This window comes from Rhinatrema bivittatum, chromosome 9 (genome assembly GCF_901001135.1).
Source record: "Rhinatrema bivittatum chromosome 9, aRhiBiv1.1, whole genome shotgun sequence".
NCBI lineage: Eukaryota > Metazoa > Chordata > Amphibia > Gymnophiona > Rhinatrematidae > Rhinatrema > Rhinatrema bivittatum.
In genome coordinates this window covers 87,338,970-87,358,108 of record NC_042623.1, presented here as the reverse complement: position 1 = coordinate 87,358,108, position 19,139 = coordinate 87,338,970, and the positions used below count along the sequence as shown (strand labels likewise).

Here is a 19,139-nt window from a genome sequence, read left to right as displayed (position 1 = left end):
AAAGAGGAGAGGCTGTTTAAAATAAATTTGATGATCAATTGGCCCAAACTGTTGAAATCTACTTTTGAAAGGTATCAGGGAACTAGATATTTACCTAACATTTTAGGTTTGCATTCAGGGACCTGGAAGATTAAGCACTGACATTTATACACTGTGCATTTGTAATGTTATTATGCTTTAGTAATAGATTGTTCTCTTGTTTGAAGCTAGGAAATATTAAAAGATATGCTGTGCTTCTTTTATTTTTAACTGTGTGTTAGATTTCTAATGGATTGGTTGTTAATCTATGTATATTGTGTGCCTTTTTGAATAAATACTTAGAAATGTGGTTATTTTACACTAATGGTTGCCCAAATATTTTCATTTATATATTTCAGCATTGTCAATTTTCTTATTTTGTTTGTAGAATTTTGTCAGTATTGCCTTATATGTAAACTGTGTTTATGGGCCTTATTTGCTAACAAGTACATTTTAAAAGCCCTGAGTGTGTGAATTACAGGGGTTACATGTGTGGCTGTTCGGAAGGGCCCAGCCACGCACAAAACCCCCATTATGCGCCGAAGTGATGGGCCTTTGAAAAGGGGCGGGCCAGGAGGCGGGGTTTGGGCTGGTAGGGGGTGGGCCGGGTCGGCACCATTAGATGCTGTCCCGGGGAAGCACGCACTGACCAGCTGCCAGTACGTGGGGTTTACTTCTGCTCCCGAGGGGCAGTAAGTATAAAAATTTTAAAAACTGGGACTAAGTAGGGTAGGTTAAGGGTCGGAGAGGAGAGGAGAAAAGGGAGGAACGATAAGGTTAGGGTTAGGGAACAGAGAAAAAGGGTGATTGTATTGCCGTGCGTAATTTGAAAATCCACTCCCACGCGCGAGTTGTAGGCCACCCGCACACGCACCCATGGATCTTAAAATACGGCACGTATGTGCGTGCAGACATCATATTTTATAACACGTGTGCGGTGATGCCTCCATGTATGCATGCCGGGAACTGTGCGCAAATGGACGTGCATGCGCAGGTCTTAAAATCGACCCCTATGTTTTTTCCCTATAGACACAGAATGGGAGAAAGGTTTTAGCAAATCAGGCTCTAGGTTTGAAAAAGGTTATTCAATTCGTGCTCATGGTATGTATGAGGAAGTGGATTATACATTGAAATAAATAATAAACCATAAGCAGAAACTCAAAGAATATGATAGCAGATAAAGACAATAAGTCCCATCTAGTCTGCCCAAGTTATTTCTTGTTACATTGCCGCAGACACAAATTTATCTCTGGATTTCCATTCCCTTCCCTTCAGTCTGATCAGATTCCTTTAATAAAACCTGCTAACTACCAACTATGGTGCAGAGGGCTGAATTACTTTTTTTTTTTTTTAAGTCCTTGATTCCAAAAACACTGTCCTTGGCTCAATCCCATTCTAGTGAATATTTTTTAAAAAGTATTTGAATGGATAGCTTTTGCATCAAAATCCCAGAACTAATCAGCAGTAATTCTCCTTTCACAAGAGAAGCACAATAAGTATGTGAAAGGCATCTGATTCTATACGTCTGAAACACAATAGAGATATTTAATAATATCGCTAAACCACAAAACCCGTCTCGCAGAAACAAGCACATCTGAAGGTTGCTAGCATAAAAATGATGCATGCAGGGAACCATCACACTTTTAAAACACTGATGGCATACACCAAAATGACTCTTTTCACATTGAAACCATTTCCATCTTCCCAAATAACCACACTAAAGTCTAAACTACAGCAAGTACAGTGCAGAAATAGAAGCAAAATAAAGAAATCTAATAAACTGGACAAAACTCTCTATCACACTTTGGTAACTTGTTACCGGAAATAAACCTAAAACCATATCCCAATTAGGTGGTTTGCTCACTTGACCATTAGCCAAGCTTTCCACAACAGAATAACAATGGTTTGTTTTCTCTCTCTTAGGGCCTGATTCATCAAGGCATTTTCCCATCCACGCCTTAGTGAATCAGGCCCCTACTGAGCTGCACTTACACCATTTTTCCCAGGATAATTACATCAAATAGCAGCTATAGTAATTATGTTACTTGAACAGAACAGACAAGAACACACAATGTAAAGCTTGGAACGTTCTCAGGGACTAAGATAAAAATGTCGACATGACCAGCGACACGTTTCTGAGCCTAGACAAATCATTTCTACCACCTTTTGGCACTTACGGAAGGTTCTTGGCCTTCAGCGTAATTCTACTCAGGTTGGCTCTCTCTCTGGTTTTTCAGTTATTTTTCAGTTGTAATTTCAGTTAACCATCTCACTTTCTTTGGGGGTTACGTGCCTGGAGTTTCCACACAAATTAATTCCCTATATACCATCCATCATTGACCTCAGCTTCTGATTGCTACGCTCTACAGCATGTCCTCTAGTCACAGGAATACGTAGGACTATGATTCTAAAAACCGGCTTCTGCTCCTTCACACTGCCAGCACACTCCTGAAGGCAGGGCTGGTGGAAGCAGCACTAGGTGGGCTAGGCGGCTGCCGAGGGCGCCACTGGTGTAGGGGCGGCGATGGCATGACATTTCCTTCTTCCGGCCCACAGGGCCCGGAAGAAGACGTGGTGGGTCCGCGTGGGTGGGAAGAAGAAGAGGCCATGCAGGAAAAAGAACAGCCCCTGGGCTGTTGCAGGAAGAAGCGGCATTCGAGTACAGGGGGAGCAGCAACAGCGCCCCTGCCTCCACACAGGCGCGTTCCCCAGGCCATCACAGGAAGAGGCATCATCAGCCCAGGTTCAAGCACAGGGGAACAGAAACAGCACATCTTCCCTTCCCCTGCAGGAAACACAGCAATATCATTGCCCACGACCTCAAGAAAGAGGGTGCTGAAACAGGAGGCTGCTGCTTGACTTGACTTCTACTAAGGATGGAGGAGGAAGTGAATGAGTGACAGCATGTATGTGTGTCTGTCTTTGAGAGCATGTTCGTCTCTGAGACTGCGACAGCATGTCTGCGTGCATCTGAGAGAGCATGTCTATGTCAGTGACAGCATGTGTGTGTGTATCTGTGAGAGCATGTCTGTGTGTCTGTCTGAGAGCATGTCTGTGTGTGAAAGAGCATGTGTGTGTGTATCTGTGAGAGTGTGAGAGAGTGTGTGTGTGTGTGTCTGTCTGTCTGAGAGCATGTCTGTGTGCATCTGTGAGAGCATGTGTCTGCGTGGGTGTGAGAGCAAGTCTATGTCAGTGACAGCATGTGTGTGTGTATCTGTGAGAGCATGTCTATGTGTGTGTGTATGTGTTTTTCTGTGAGAGCATGTCTGTGTGTCTATTGCTGTGACTGAGAGAGCATGTCTGTGTGTGTGTAAGTGCCACGTTATGTTGATTATTTAGGAATTAGTTTAAAGGATTCATTACATATATTGTATGATGATGTTTAACGGGGCTTTGTCCTGTTAATTTTATTTGTCAGAATTTTGTATAGATCATTGTTTATATGAATAGTATGCATGGTGGATTGATATATGACAGTTTGAGGGAATGAGTATGCAAGGTGTGATGTGTTTTAAAAGGTTTGGGGACTGATTCCAGTGATGGTTAGGACCTAAAATATTTTGTATAGTATTTCCCTTTGTAGTTATGTATTAAATAGATGTTCTCTCTATTTGTATTTTTTAGTGATAAGTGAGAAATAATGTTTTATATTTCATCTTATATCCTTCATTGTGTTAAATTTTCTTGTTCATGTAAAATCTATTATTATACATGCATAATTTTTTATTGTGTATGGCGAGGATGTGACTGGGGGGAAGGGGTTGGCAGGCTATAGGTTTCGCCTAGAGCACCTAATACTCTTGCACAGGCCCTGCCTGAAGGAGAACACGCTCCCATCCCCTTCGCCAATCAGATTTGAGGGAATGTTAGAAGCACGCATTTTCTCAGGAACTTATCAGTCCGCGTTTAGAACTGCATCCTTCTCCCCATGTTAGTGTTTCTTATTTCGATATGTCTTCAGGCCTTATATTCATGTATGTAATTAAACTGAACCAATAGTAAAATGGCACAATAAAATTAATTCCCCTGCCAAAAAAAGAAATAAAGCACAGTTCACAGAAAAAAGTGCTACTACTTCCATTTCCAATAGCTACCACCACTCTTTAAGCCATCCTTTACAAACTGGTTATTGAAAATAATGAGATTGATGTTTACAAAAATATGCGCCCAAACACCATAGTCATCAGTCACTTGTACCAACAGGGTAACCACACAGGAAGTCTACAGTCTGATGATCTTCAGGCTTCAGGTTGCCCACTTACTCTGCAGGGTCTGGTCTGTAGGCAACAAGAATGTATCTCATCTGCATTTTCCAAAGCAAAAAGAATAAGGAAAATGCAGAGGCGGGGTGGAGGTGGGGACATTGACATATTGAACATTGTTCGATATTTATTTTTATTTTATTTATTTACAAAAGGTTCCTATCCTGCTCTTCCAAAATCAGAGCGGTTTAAAAACATACATAGTATGCCCAATTAACTAACTATGTAAATCTGTGGACGCACAATATTATAATAATGCAATACCAATAAATGGCAATAAAAAAGAATTTGATGTTGAAATAGAAAAATGTTATCACTAGAAAACAGAAGATTACTATTACCAAGCCAACAGTTGATAAAAGATCACCAGCTAATGCAGTGTTTTCCCAATCCTCTCCTGCAGCCGCACCTAACCAGTTGGGTTTTCAGGTTATCCATAATGAATATGCATGAGATAGATTTGCATATATTGGAGACCCAGGGTATGCAAATCTATCTCATGCACATTCATTGTGGAAATCCTGAAAAGCCGACTGGCTAGGTGTACCGGGCTAATGTGTTGTAGTCACTTTGCATGACCCATGTTATTGTCTTTTAGTAGAAACAAAGAAAAGCAATTGTGTACCACATCTCCTTTAGAGAAACTTTGGGTTACAGAAGCAATGGAAAATGTTTCAGCATCAGATCAAACTTTCTGGCAATATGCTTAGCCCCCTATATGATATGTCATGCACAATTCCTGAGGGAAACCACGCGAATAATGACTTCAATGCTCGTGCCAGCTTATCCAGAGAAAATTATTCTAATGTATCAATTAGTGATAGCAGACTGTGACACCTTGATGAAAACTCATAAAGCTCAGCCAGAGAAATTATTCCCACCAACTTCTCCTGGCTGAAATTTAAGGCAGAATCAATAACTTCTTGATTTCATTAAGGACAATAAGCAAAGGGCTTTCCGTGGGCAAAAAGCATTCTAGCCACATAAATCAGTGGTCTGAAAATTGTTCCGTTGTATGAGGCTAAATGTCTACTGCTTATGGAACTATGTGGGCACTTTTACGCACATTGTAGGGGAGGCATTCTAAGGACAGGGTTAGGTTGGAGAAGAAAACTACGTGAATAGTGTAGTGTGGGCTGGAAAAAGTATCTGCAGAAAAAGTAGGTACAAATCTGCAGGTACTTCCCTGAGGAAATTTTCAAAGTAAAAGTCCATGTGCATTTTTTCTTTGTATTGGTGCAAAAGACTGAGTAAAAAGTACCTGCAGATTTTCCAGCAATGTGGGCAATTTGAAAATTGCCTCCATTATGTTGTAACGAGGTCTTTCAAGGACAATAAAGTTTGCTTTTTGCTTTGTTTGAATGGTACCAATTTCTGTCTTGCTCTGACTTCCATTGAACTATGACAAAATGATTACCTGTATGTCCATTCTCAGCAGCAGAATACAAGGCAGAGTAGCCATCTTCACAGGAGAAATTAATATCCATTCCTTCTTCGTTAAGCCCTTCTTCATTAAGCAGCATTGACAATAAAGTGACATTTCCCTGGGCAGCAGCTTGGTGAAGAAGGGTGGGCCTGCCACCCAGGGGGACAGGACCACCACTCATTAGCATAGGGGTTAGGGAGGAAGACCAGCCTGTGAGTTAAAGCGATAGAGTTTGGAAGGAAGACAAATGGATAACGTAAGACCAAGTCTACATTTTAAATTGACAGTATAACCACGTTCTGCGCGCTGCAGCAGCTGTAAATTCAGTATAATGTTATAGCAATGTTAGTCCCAAATCTGATGACTTTCAGTGAATTTAGAGCTTGCTGAAAAAGCTTTTCATTTCTGCAAAGAAACTGAACCATTCAGGGGTACCACGGTTAGTACAGTTTGGAAACACATGCATTAGATACTCGTTTCATGAGATAAATTTGGCTGCAAGTGTATATTAAAATGTGGTTTCATTTGTTGTATGCTGCCCTGAGCAGCGTAAGTTGGGCGTGCGCAAAAATAAAAATAAAAAAATTGGATGCATTAAATAAATAAATAAATAAATAAATTATGCTATTTATTTTTTTTTTAACTGGAAAATGAGTTCAATTCAAGCATTACTCATTCCATAACTGGAAGTCCTCAAATGTTCATAATGTTGGCAGACTGAAAATCTAGCTGAAAATGTATTGCATATTGCCTGGATTATTAAACTGTACAATAGCTGCGGAATGAAAATCTAACACAAAGAAACTGAACCGGTGAGAACACAGGCATTAAGTAAATTCAGCCTGCTTCTCCCTCGAGTCATCGGTTTTTATCCCATGACCTGGATCAAAGTAAGGTAGTACTGTGGTCACATCATAATCATTCTGAGTTCATCTGACAAAGTGACTTGGAGACAGTTTAGATTAGTGGGGTTTCCATGTTATATTGGTTAGCAGGCACATGTAGAATTATTTTGCAGCAGTTTTTAAGGACAATTTGTTAAGTACATGAATTTTGCTGCACATGGTGCGGAACACTTTGCGAACTCTGCCATGACCAGATGACTGAAAAAGAAAGGATGATAAATATGTTTCAGTTTACATTTTACTTTAGGCTTAGTAAAGGGGGCGTTCCTTGTTTTTTCATGTTGGATTGATCATTAGTATGTATGTGATTGCAAATTTCAGTTCTACATATCCAGATGCCACAGGTGGCATAGGTAACCACACATGGAGGCACAGAGGCCTTATGTAGACACAAAATGGGAAAACTCTGTAGTACATCAAGCCCACAGTACCCTATACTGAAAACAGATACAGCAACATCAGAAAACAGGGCACCATGCACAAACAATGTTTTCCATTCTCTTGAGGTCAAACATGCATACACATTGTAAGTGCAATAACAAAATCAGAGATGATCTTTCAAAGGCTCTCTTCATAGGCCTGTTTTACTCTTTAAACCCTTGGGGCTGCTTTTCAGAATTTTTCATGTGATATGCAAAAAATCAAAAAGCAATAGCATAATTAGTGAGTCATTGTGGGAGCAGTTCTTCATAGTCTTCTTGGAAATTAAAACCACGTGCCAACAAAAAAAAAATTCCACCAAAGCAAAATTCCCCAAATCTGCAGTTTATTTGCTGGACCATCCACAGTTGGGGGGGGGGGGGGGGGGGTCTATGCACAACTGTGGATAATTCTTATGTTTGGCTCAATCATCACAACATGCTAAGAATCCTCTGCAATATGAACTTTAACCCTGAAAACATTCATCAGTTAGGGGATCTTTTGTGAAATTTTGTCAGGGCTTCGACCTGCAAAAGAAGTTTCAAGAATAAAGGCTTGTCTCTTTAAAGTTATGATTGACTTTACAGGCGGCTGTATAAATTTTAAGCAGCAGGAATTATTTCATTTCTGGGATTAAGAAAATGAAAGCATATGTAACTACTGCAGTCATTGTGAAAATCAGTTTTGGCATATAGAAGAATTATGGTACTAATATTAAGTCTCATTAAAATATTTTCACTAGAGAAACTGTAAGAGAAACACACTTCTTTAAACTCTATGGGCTGGATTTTCAAAAGGTTACAAGTGTAAATCCGGAGAATTTTGTAAGTCCTGGGGCTTGCAAAAAGGAGCAGGGAGGGGGCAGGGTGGAGTCAGAGGCTCCCGGCACAGCGGCCATTTGCCGCTGTGCCAGCAGTTGGCCGGCGCGTGCAACTTACTTCAGCCCCAGGGCTGAAGTAAGTTTTGTAATAAAAGAAAAAAAAAAAAAAAAGGTAGGGGGGAAAGGACGGGGGAAGTAGGGGAAGGGAAGGGAAGGTAGGATGGGGGAGTGGGGAGGTTCCCTCCCAGGCCGCTCTGATTTCAGAGCGGCCTGGGAGGGAATGGGGGAAGGCAGCACGGTTCGGCAGGCACAAGGTGCACAATTGTGCACCCCCTTGCGCGCGCCGATCCCCGATTTTATAACATGTGCGTGCCTATGTTATAAAATCGGGCATACATGTGGGCACACCAGGTAGCGTGCGCACATGTACGCCTGCGCATACGTCTGAAAATCTACCCCTATATGTAGAGATCTTCATTTTCCAATTTTATTTTATTTTTCCTGGGAATTTCTCAGTATTTATTACAATGAACAAAAACGGGAGAAAATCAGTGAAAAAAATGAGTCATCTTGTTTCCACTGATTTTCTCCTATTTTCATTATACCGAGGAAATTCCAGGAGAAAGCATAACAAAAACTGAAAATGAAAGTCCCTATACATACCATATAACTCCTTAAAACCATAACACATAAGCAAAATTTGAAAAACCCTGCACAAAAATCAATTTGCGTGCAATATTTCAAAGTTGCATGTTTGACCCGTGTTCTGTGCTTCCCACAGAAGCCAGGAACCAGGGGTAGGCAAACTCCAGTCTTCATGGACACTTTATCCCCTCATGCTTTCAGGATATCTCTAGCATTCCTTTGCATGAGACAGATTTGCATGCACACTGCTTCAATTGTATGTAAATCTCTCTCATGCATATTCATTAGGGATATCCAGAACACACGAATGGATTGGTGTCCACAAGGACTGGTTCTTGCCCACCCTGCTAAGAACGCACACACAAAACCGTACAAGCAAAAAATATCATGAGATTTTGTCCAGTGCTTAAACGTGACTTTTCAGATGACAGTGGCTGAAAAAGCAGGGAAAATTTCCAAATAAATCAAATAAAGTGTGTTTGAGTGTAGCGTCACATTCCCCCGAAAGAAAAAAAGTGAAGTTTGTAGAAATAAACATTAATGAAAAACAGGCAGAAATGGAGCTCGTTTTGCCACCACTTCTCTGGTAACTGCCCCTACATGGAGGATATTCTCTAAAATGACTTTTCCAAAACGTTATTAAGCAGTGCAAGGTGCTGCCACGTGATGTTTTCTTGCTGCTCCGTTAGTAATTATAGTTGTTTCTCGCTGTCATTCAGTTACAGGAGAAGCCAATATTAGCAGCAATAGTTAGTACCTAGCTCCATGTGTGGCTTCTTATGCCATTGCAACAGTTGCCACTTCATGGGTAAGAACTCATTTTTTAAATATGAGGTATTATTTGTTATTGTTGACAATCAGCAAGCTCTCTGACAAAAAGAAAATATGTTACATTAACCTAGGGCCTCAGAATGACTCTAACATTATACATATGAGAGCATATTGATTAATTTACCAAAGAATACCAACTCTACCAAATGTTCCACACGTAATTGCAGAAAGGACACATATAACATTTTTAATTGGGTCCTTTGCCCATAATCAAGCATTTTGACTTACCTAGAAGCATTTTGTGGCCATCCTAATTATTTTAGCTCTAATTTGAAATGAATATTACATGAGTGAAATTACATGGCGTTATTATATTTTGCGGGTCTTGGGGATAATTTTTTTTTTATTTAGAAATGCTTGATTCTTACATTTCTTGCCAGGATGCCAAGGGAATGCCAAGACACGGCATAAGTCTTTACTACAGACCCATTCAATAAGCAAGATGAATTTTGCAGAGTTTTCAAGTTTGCCCAGCTAGAATTCTACTATCATTATTTAAATGTTTTGAAATTTCTCTGTAAGGCAAGTTCATGCATTGAACAAAATATAGGTGCCAATAAACTGTGACTTCAGTTTTCATAGTCACAGGAAAATGGGCAGCTGAATGATTTTCATATACCTGCTCTTAAGAGGATACTTCCCAAAGCCATTCACATGTAGAAAACCTGCTTTTATGCACATAAATGGCCATTCTAAAACCGATCCGGGCTCCATGCATGTAAAAGTACACAAGTAACCCGGTTTCATGTGTACACGCACTGAGGAGAGGCAGAATTGGGGCAGAGTTGGCACTTATTATTCGCATATATATTTTAAATAGGAGGCAATTTTCAAAGGATTCATGCATGTAAATGTGCTTTTGAAAATTGCTACTTTGCCACGCGTAACTCCTTTGAAAAGTCACTCCATAGTGCTGAATTTTCAAAAGGTTTTACGCATGTGAATGGACTTGTGACAATTGCGAAAATTATATGCTACTTTGATGTAACTCCTTTGAAAACTCACTCTTGTGTGTGTATGTGTACATGCATAAGTTATACCTTCGGAAGAGGATGTATAACTTTACATGAATCAATGTGTACACATACTCGGGAATTACCCAACCTGAATATTTTCAATGTGAACTATGTATCGCTACACGAGCTGTTTGAGAATTACCCTTTAAAAGTAAAGAATCACGTTTTCATGTTGTAATCTTATTTCATCAGAGCACATCTTCCCTAAAGATACAAAGACCAATGCATAAATGTTCTTCAAACAGTGTGAATATTTTATGTGCCTCAAATATCTACTTTTAAAGAAATGCAGCAGAGAAAAAATACTTTACTAAATGTAAACTGGGCATTGAGTTTTATTAAGCATGGTCAGATGGTATCATTCTCATTTTCAGGTTCTCTGGGAAACACACTCCCTCCCCTTTCACAGGACACTGTCAGGTTTGGCAAAACAGAAACCGGAAAAATCCCTGTCAAGTTTACAACTGTAGTGAAAAAGAAATGATAGGCAAATGGGCATAACAGGCATGGACCATTTTGCCGAGCCTGTTCCTGCTAAGCTGCAGCTTAGCTTCAGCCAATTTGCATATCTTTGCTGCTGCATCACGGTTGTAAAGAAATGCCAGTCACTGTGGTGTAGTATTCCATTGTAGAAAGACCTAGAAGAAATACAAGCTCGAGTTATGTAAGTAGTAAGAAATGATAAGAAATTGCTAGGACAACATTTCAGAGATTGTAAAATCCAAATTCTATTCAAAATCTAGGCACTATTCCTTTGACTTGAGGAGCATCCATGCCATGAAATCAGTAGGGTTGTGCACTTGAAAAATTGTCATTTTGTTTTTGTTTCGTTTCTTATTTTGTTTTGTTTATCCAAAACAAAATAAACAAAACAAAAAGACCCCCCCCCCAAAAATCAAAAACGAAATGAAAGTCCCCCCCCCCCTCCTCTCACTGACCAAATCTGCTTAAAGAAAGATTCTTCCTGGCTTATGTAAATACATTTTTCTTCTGATATTGGGTTTTGGCTCCCCCTCTAAAATAGTAAGATTAATGTAGTACAAGAGGGTATTTCTTTTTTCTTATTATTATTTCTAATTTCTCTTGTTTTTCTTATATTGGATTAGTTCTTTTCGTGCACCATCCTAAACAAGTTCTCTTGGATATAAATGTAGAAAATGTTAGATTTAAAAAAAAAAAAAAACAACAACAGTAAAAGGTTCTCCTCCCACCCCTAGGACCTCTCCAATCTCTCCCAACCTAGTTCTTACCCCATTGGTGGGTCAGCAGGTCTTCTAGGGGCAGAAGTGATCCCTTCGCCCCTGTCACACAGCTCTGGCATTTCAAAATGGATTCCTGCCAATCCATACAACATATTGGTACTGGCTGGGGTTGACTGGCAGCCATTTGTAAAGTTGGAGCTGTGGGGAAGGAGTGATGAAAATTGCTCCTGCCTCTCGAAGACCCGCCAATCCATCAAGGGAGTAAGGATTGGGGTGGGAGGAGGACAGAGTGGTTCTGGGGGTTGAGAGGGGCTTCCTTTAAGTGGGTTTGGTGGGCAGGAGTGGGGGCCCAGACCTGGAAGCTTGTTTTTTTAAATACTGGCAGTGGCTGCATTTTAAAAATGAAATAGGAAATGTCCTTGACATTTCCTATTTCGTACGGAACAGCAGCACATCCCTAATAGCAGTGACATAAGTTCACATTAAGGGCCCCATGTGACAAATTTTGAAAATGGCCCCCACAGCACAGGGGTCTATCTCACAAGATCTGAAAGTGGCTGCTGGTGGGTCCCCTTCTTCCTTGGGCCCCTGAACATTGTAGGGACTGCCTGGGCAGAATTTACACCCCTGCATACAATTCTTCTTTAACAAACCAATGGATGGCACAAAGAGAAATAATATATGGACATTTTTATTTCAGTGCTATTGAACATTTCCAAAATTCAGTTAAACAAAAGCCATAATCATACCTGTATATTACGACCACATTTGAACAAGGTATTCATCATAGACATGAAATTAGAGGAGGCTTTTAGTGAATAACCAGAAGCTATCAAAAACAAGCTTAACATTTGTAATTTGCATGAGAAAATCAAAGACAATGCAAGATAACAATGTCAGGCAATATCAGCAAGCTTTGCAGTTCAATATACAAAAGTTAGCAATAGTGAAGCATTCATGAAAAGCTTACAGGGCATGCAGTGATGAAGGCAGAGAGACAGAGACACAGCTTCTGGCACCAGCTTCAGAATGTGGAGAAGGTTAATTTCAGAGCCCCAATCAATTTCATTTTCCCCTCTAGCTTCCAAGCCAATCACATACCAAGTAAAAAAAATAAAATAAAAAAAAAAGAACAAAAAGGAAAGGTGTTTTCACTGAAGAATAGCAGAAGACACAACAACAAAAAAAAAAACAAATAGAGCAATAAAAACAAAAATTCAAAGGTATGGAAATCTACTTACTTAGAAGTCAATTTTAATAGTTTTCTTTTATAAATTTTAACAGTATTCAAAAAATATACAAAGTCTGTGAAGAGCAATTTTTCTCATTTTTCATCTAAACTTCACCTAATATTTATAATCCTTGAGCAGACCATAGTTTTGCTCTAAGAATGCTTTTTTAGCAGATAATATCACAGGAGTGTAAGTATGGACAGTTACAAGAGATCTAACATTAATGGATCATGATGATCAAGATCAAAGTAGGCAACTTAAGGGAATTTTTCCAGGGGCAAGATTTCAATGGATCAAAATAGAAATTTTGGAAACCACATAAAAACTGTGGATAATTCATAAGAAGACCACAGCTGCCCTGCCTTTTTAGATCATGACCATTTATGAAAAATGTGTCAGTTTAACAAGATGTTGCCTTTAATACTCACTTCAGCCAGACAAACACTGCTGCCGTTCCTGCCCGGGCTATCAGCATATTCAAGTCTGGAGGGGGAACTGCAGCAGTGTTTGTGGAAGCCGGCAACAGGCACAAGACCTTTTCTTCTTCCTGCCCCTGTGGCCAGAAGAGGAAGTGATGTTTACTGGGCATGTGTGAAGAAGAAAAGGCCATCCTGCTGCTGCCGCTGCAGAAATCACGTCCCAAGGCTCCCCCCGGCCCCACAGCGATAAGCAGGCAGCACTCAGCTGTTTGTCTGTACTGCAATCATCACGGCACAGAGCAGTTGGCTGAGAATGTGGCCACGGGGATTTCCTGCCATGCGGCTGTTGGGGAAATCTGTACATTAGCTGCCCAGACCCGGGTCCAGGGCAGCTACTGGACAGATTTCCCCAACAGCCGCGCAACAAGAAATCCTGAAGCTGAAGATTGGTGCTGGCTGGCCATTTTGCCAGGGGCTGCAGGAGTACAGCACTGCTGCCCCCACCTCACCCCGGCCCAGCTCCGACCCCCCCTTCTCTCGCCAGTACAACACCAGCAAGAAAATATAAAAATAACAATAATCAAACTGCAAAAAAATAAAAGGCTGGAGTGGGGAGAAGAAAAAGCATGGAATTACATTCTCAGCTGACTGCTTTGTGCCCTGATGACTGCAGCACAGGCAAATAGCTGAGTGCTGCCTTCTTACCGCTGTGGGGTGGGGGGGAGGGGGGGTCACTCTTTCTGCAGTTTCCAGCCTAACAGGACTCTGCTTTTAATAGCAGCGTACCCACTGCCTTGTGCTGTAGCTGCCATGTGTGAGAGAGTGAGCCAGCATGTGTGTAAGTGTATGAGAGAATGTGTGTGATTGAGACTGTGTATAAGTAAAAGAGAAAACCTGTGTGAGAGCATGAGACTGGTCAGGGACATGACTGGTGTGTATGAGAGAAAGAGATTGGTCAGGGAAGTGACTGGTGTGTGTGTGTGCCTGTGTGTTTATGAGAAAGAGATATTGGTCACGGAAGGGACTGGTGTGTGTGTGTGTGTGTGTGAAAGATATTGATCAGGGAGGTGACTGGTGTGTCTGTGTGAAAGAAAGACATGGTCAGGGTGGTGAGTGGTATGTGTGTGTGTGTGCGACAGAGACATTGGTCAGGAAGGTGACTGGTGTGTGAGAGAAAGAGACATTGGTCAGGGAGGTGACTAGTATGTGTGTGAGAGAAAGAGATTGATCAGAGAGGTGACATGTGCGTGTCTGTGTGAGAGAGAAAGAGAGATTGGTCAGGGCGGAGACGTGTGTGTGAGAAAAAGAGACATTGGTCAGGGAGGTGACATGTGTGTGTGTGTGTATGTGTGTGTGTGTGTGATAAAGAGAGATTGGTCAGGGAGATGACTGGTGTGTGAGACACAAAAAGTGTGTGTGTGTGAGAGAGAGAGAGAGATAAACTAGTCATGGGTCATATGGAAAAGGATCATGAGGACAGAACTTCAGCAGCCATTGCTGCTTCTAGTGTGTGCTATTGGTTTACAAGGGAAAGGAATAGGAGAGTTGCTAGAGAGGGTAAGTAAAGGTGGCTTTTAAAGTTTATCTTTCTTGATTGACTGCCGATTTAATTATTGGGTATCATGTGATGTATCTGCTGTTTGAAATATTTTATTGGTGTTTAGAGAATTTTTAATAATTTTGTAAGTTTTTAATGATTGGATGTTATTCTATTTATCAGTTGTTTTGAAACATTTATTATATTTATTAGTCTAGTTTTACAATTATTATTTTATATTACTTGAGAAATGTAAAATAGAAATGTGGAAACCAAAACTGAACTGGAAACAGCAAGAAGCCAGACTGAGTTTATGCAGTGCAACAATGGAAAAACAAAAACATTAACTTGATGATCACTTTATTCTGTATTCTGCCTGTGTCCTGTGTGTATGACCCAGGTAAGAGTATTCTGCAAGCTTGTAGTTTCTATATAGGGATCTAAAGCAGCTTGGCTTGTTCTGTTTTCCTAATAGGAGGTGTATTGGTGTTTAGGGCCTGGTTAAATGCTTGTAGTGTTGCCCTTTCATATGTAGCATTGTTACTGTCTGAGTGAGTTCCATAATGCAGGTGTAACTTTTTGCGCATTAGTTTGTGGACATTATTGCAGATCCTGGGAGTTTGTTAGGTGCTATATTTCTGTTTTGCACTGAATGCAGAATGGATTTTTTGGGTTTCCATTCCAGTTTCTGTCTCCATATTTGTAGTTTACGGTCTTTCTGTACTTAGTGAAGGTCGATTCAATGTGTGTGACCGAGGTGAAGTATTTTATTAGCATGTAGGCATTTGTATCAATATAATTTATTGTGTTTTCTCAATAGGACATGTATTGATGGTAAATTACTGTTTTTTTCATAAGGACCTGGTAGGAGAGTGTTTATGTTGCTGTTACTGAGATGACACTACAAATATCTTTTTTAAATGGTAAATTGAATGGGGATTGACCTAGTTCTGTTCTGTACACATTGTCAGGGGGTCAGGGTGGTTCCTGTAGATACAGAGTGTGTGTTTACATTTAGCCCCAAGAAGATCATGTGTTCATTGTGTCACGCATGTGAAAACCATCTGTCAGGTGTGTCCCGACAGAAAAAAGGTTGAGAACCACTTTTTTTTCAAGATTGCTAACTCATTTAAAGGCAAATATGCTATGAACTTCTGTTAGTAAATTGTCTAAGACAATAAGATAAAATAGAAGGTCAGATCATTGTCAATATAATAATAATCAAATGATAAACAATCTACTCATATCCTGAGCAATCTAGTTTACTTAAGTCAATCATTTCAGCTGATGAGAATGTGTAATAATTAAGTTATGGGACCTCTGAAAGGATTAATTTTGAAAATATGCCACTTGCAGGTATAGTATGCTTACTTACTGGTATATTCAGCATTGGAAAATTAACTATATATTGATTTACTCTTTCACAGAATCTTCACACTTGACCCTAATGCTGTACATTCATATTTTTATTTCACAAGCAGGCCTGTGTTTGTAGAAAAAAAAAGATGCCAAAAAAATGAAATTAATGAGTCTAAATAAATTACCATACCTTTGAACCAAAGGAAAGGGAAAGAAATCAGTGTGCCATGAAAATTGAAAAGAAAAGAAAATGTAACAAAATATTCCAAGATAAATAATGCAACTGACAGAAAAGGTGAAATGACATTCTTAGGAGGAGAGTTCATAGTACTTCAATCCCTTTACCTGATGCTGTTACCAGTAGGCTGTCTGAATCACATGGTCTACAGGATGGAGCGCTAACGGGGTTTATGGAGGAGGTACAGATAATGGTGGTGGAAACGACAGGGAAACTTTCTGAACATGCATGTTGTCTCAGTCCAGGGGATTGGGGAGGCCAGGCACCCACCTGTGATGTGGCAATGGCTGGTATGACACAGCCTGCAGATGCCACAGGTATATCTATTGATGGTTTTGGTGGCAACTGAGGCGAGGAGGATTTAGAAAGAACTTCCTCATTTATTACCCTGATCCCTTGTGATGAACTGGATGGAGGTGAAGCCATGGTTTTGTTTTCTATTTTTACCCCAATATTAGGGGGACGGCTGCCATCGATCATAGCTTTAAGTTGTGGGTGTGGTGGAGATGGGGTTTGCGAAAGTCCTGGCTTTTTAGGAGGAATGGGTGGAGGATTTCCTCTATCAATCTTTGATACCGTAGGAGGCTTTAAACCAATAGATGGATGAGCCATCCTTCCAACTAATGGGGGATATGTACCAACTTCCATTGAATGAGGCATCCCTTGTCTTAAGTTAGCACCTCCTTGAGGACTTGTAAATCTTGACAGTACTTGTGTAACAGTATTCCTGGCCAGCTGTTTGGCAACCAAGTTGTCTCTACTAGAAGAAGATATCTCCCTTGCTGAAAGACTTTGGGTAGTGTTTCCATTTTGGTCATGATCATTAGCATTTGCTTGAAATCTAAATCTAGCTGCCTGTACTCGTGGACTTAGGCCTGGATATAAAGTAGGGCTGGTACATTGTGAATGCAAACTGTGCATAGATGAAGATAAGTAGCTTGGAGAGGTTGGAGAAGCAGAAATGGCACTATTTGGATAAAGAGATGTATTACATGTCAAATCTGGTGAAGAGCCAGTACTTGGTCCATTCTCTTCAATCCTGGTTTGAGCTGATGTTATTACATGAGTAATGGGTGGTGTAATCAACAAGTCATTGTAGGTGACTTGCCTATCAGTAGCTGGTTTCACAAATGCTGAACTGGAGCATATGCCCATTTTTGTATTACCAGCAATAAGAGGGCCTCCTGTTGAAGGCTTGACTGGTACAGTCAAAGGCAACTTCTTAATACTTTCTGACACATGATCTATCATCATTATATCTGTTTGACAAGCAACTGAGCGCCATGTTGGTTCATCAGCTCCAATGCCTACTGAAACAAAATGCCTCTCTTTACTTTTATGTGGAAGGGAGGAGTTTGGCTTCCTGTCATTATCCTTTTTCATTTGTTCAATTGTTTTCTTCATTTTATCAATCTCGTGCTTGAGATCACTGGTGTGTGCTTCTTCTCGACTAAGTTTGGCACGAAGCTGTTCCCTCTCAGTATCAAAATCAGAGAGCTGTTTTTCCATTTGAGCTTCCATTTGTGCTTCCATTTGTGTGCTTCTTTGTTTCTCAGCAGCAAGAGCTTCTTCCAGCTCGGAAGTCTTTTTCTTTTCTGCTTCAAATTTTGACATTACTTCCTCCAGCTTTTGGCTTTCCTCTACTATTCTACCAGACAACTGCTTACATTCTTTCACCAGCATCAACACTACATGTTTATTCTTGGCACGTTCTTCTTCTAGACGAACAGACAACTTCTTGTGTTCCTGCTCGAGATTTTGTAGCTCACATTTTTCCAGCTCCAGCTGCAAACAAACATAAAATAAAGACAAATAAAGCAAATGTCCATTTACAATACAGCTGGTTGTCAAGTACCTTTAGTTTCCTCCCTTTGAAATTAGATTTATTTCAATAAACTGAAATTCTGGCATCTTATACAAAAAGGAAATACAACAAGAGGATGGGAAAGGAGAATATGCATGTATGTGTTTGATTGTACTAATTAAAAATTAGTTCTGTATAGCAGTGCTAACAGCTGATAAAGATAAAAGTCAACTATGAAATGTGAAAAAAGCATAAAATTCATTTTTAAAAGAAAGAAATCTGAAAAACAAATCCCTATCTTAGCAAGGAATCTGACTCTAAGTTTTGAATTCTCCTGCAGAATAGGATTCAGAAAGGTAGATACAGATATATAAAAATGTTGCTGAAATAAAATAAAAAAATAGGTCAAAATATACTTATTTTTTACATTAAATCTAATCATTGGTTCACTGTGGATCACAAGTGCAGCAATCTCTGGATTCCTTTTTTTGCAGGCATTACTGCTTACCTATGTAGCCCTTTAACTGAAACGTTTTGGACAGACTGCACAATTAAATCAATTACAAGCACTCCTTTTGTGAAAGCTGTAAAGGTGAAAGGGTGAGTTAACCATGCCATGTTTGAACTAACAAAGCCAAGCTTCATAAAGATGGACACTTCCTTCATCAGCTTCTGATATTCTATTTACAAATGTAAGTCTTCCATCTGAGAAATCTACAGTAGCTAATCTGAACATTTCACTAATGCTGTCAAATCTATATAAAAAAAAAAAAAAAGCAGGGGAGGAAGTGACATCATCCTTGGAAGATGGATGCTTAAAACATTTGCTTCCCTCACATTCTCTGTTAGTTAGTGAAATAGCAGTACAAAAACAGCAGGACTCACTGGTACAAGGCGCTCTGCTAGTGCGGATGAGTGCTGATATGGCTTCCCATAAAAAAATTGGTAGATTTGAAGCATTTTTCCTACGATTTCAGTGGATCATGATTTGAGGCCTTGAGCAGA

General features: G+C 40.0%; 1 protein-coding gene across 4 annotated transcripts in view; it reads right to left on the bottom strand.

The window, feature by feature from the left end:
- The window catches only part of CTTNBP2 (cortactin binding protein 2), a 373,947-nt gene that overhangs the window by 126,027 nt on the left and 228,781 nt on the right, over positions 1–19,139 (bottom strand). For 3 of the 4 annotated variants that reach the window (XM_029617221.1, XM_029617222.1, XM_029617223.1), the window contains 2 exons: positions 16,438–18,115; positions 5,698–5,916 (listed from right to left, as the gene is read on the bottom strand). In XM_029617221.1, coding sequence (XP_029473081.1) covers positions 5,698–5,916; positions 16,438–18,115 — 1,897 coding nt within the window. Of the gene's footprint in view, positions 1–5,697; positions 5,917–6,752; positions 6,788–16,437; positions 18,116–19,139 lie in introns of those variants that run through there. The other variant, XM_029617224.1, reaches the window with a different exon arrangement.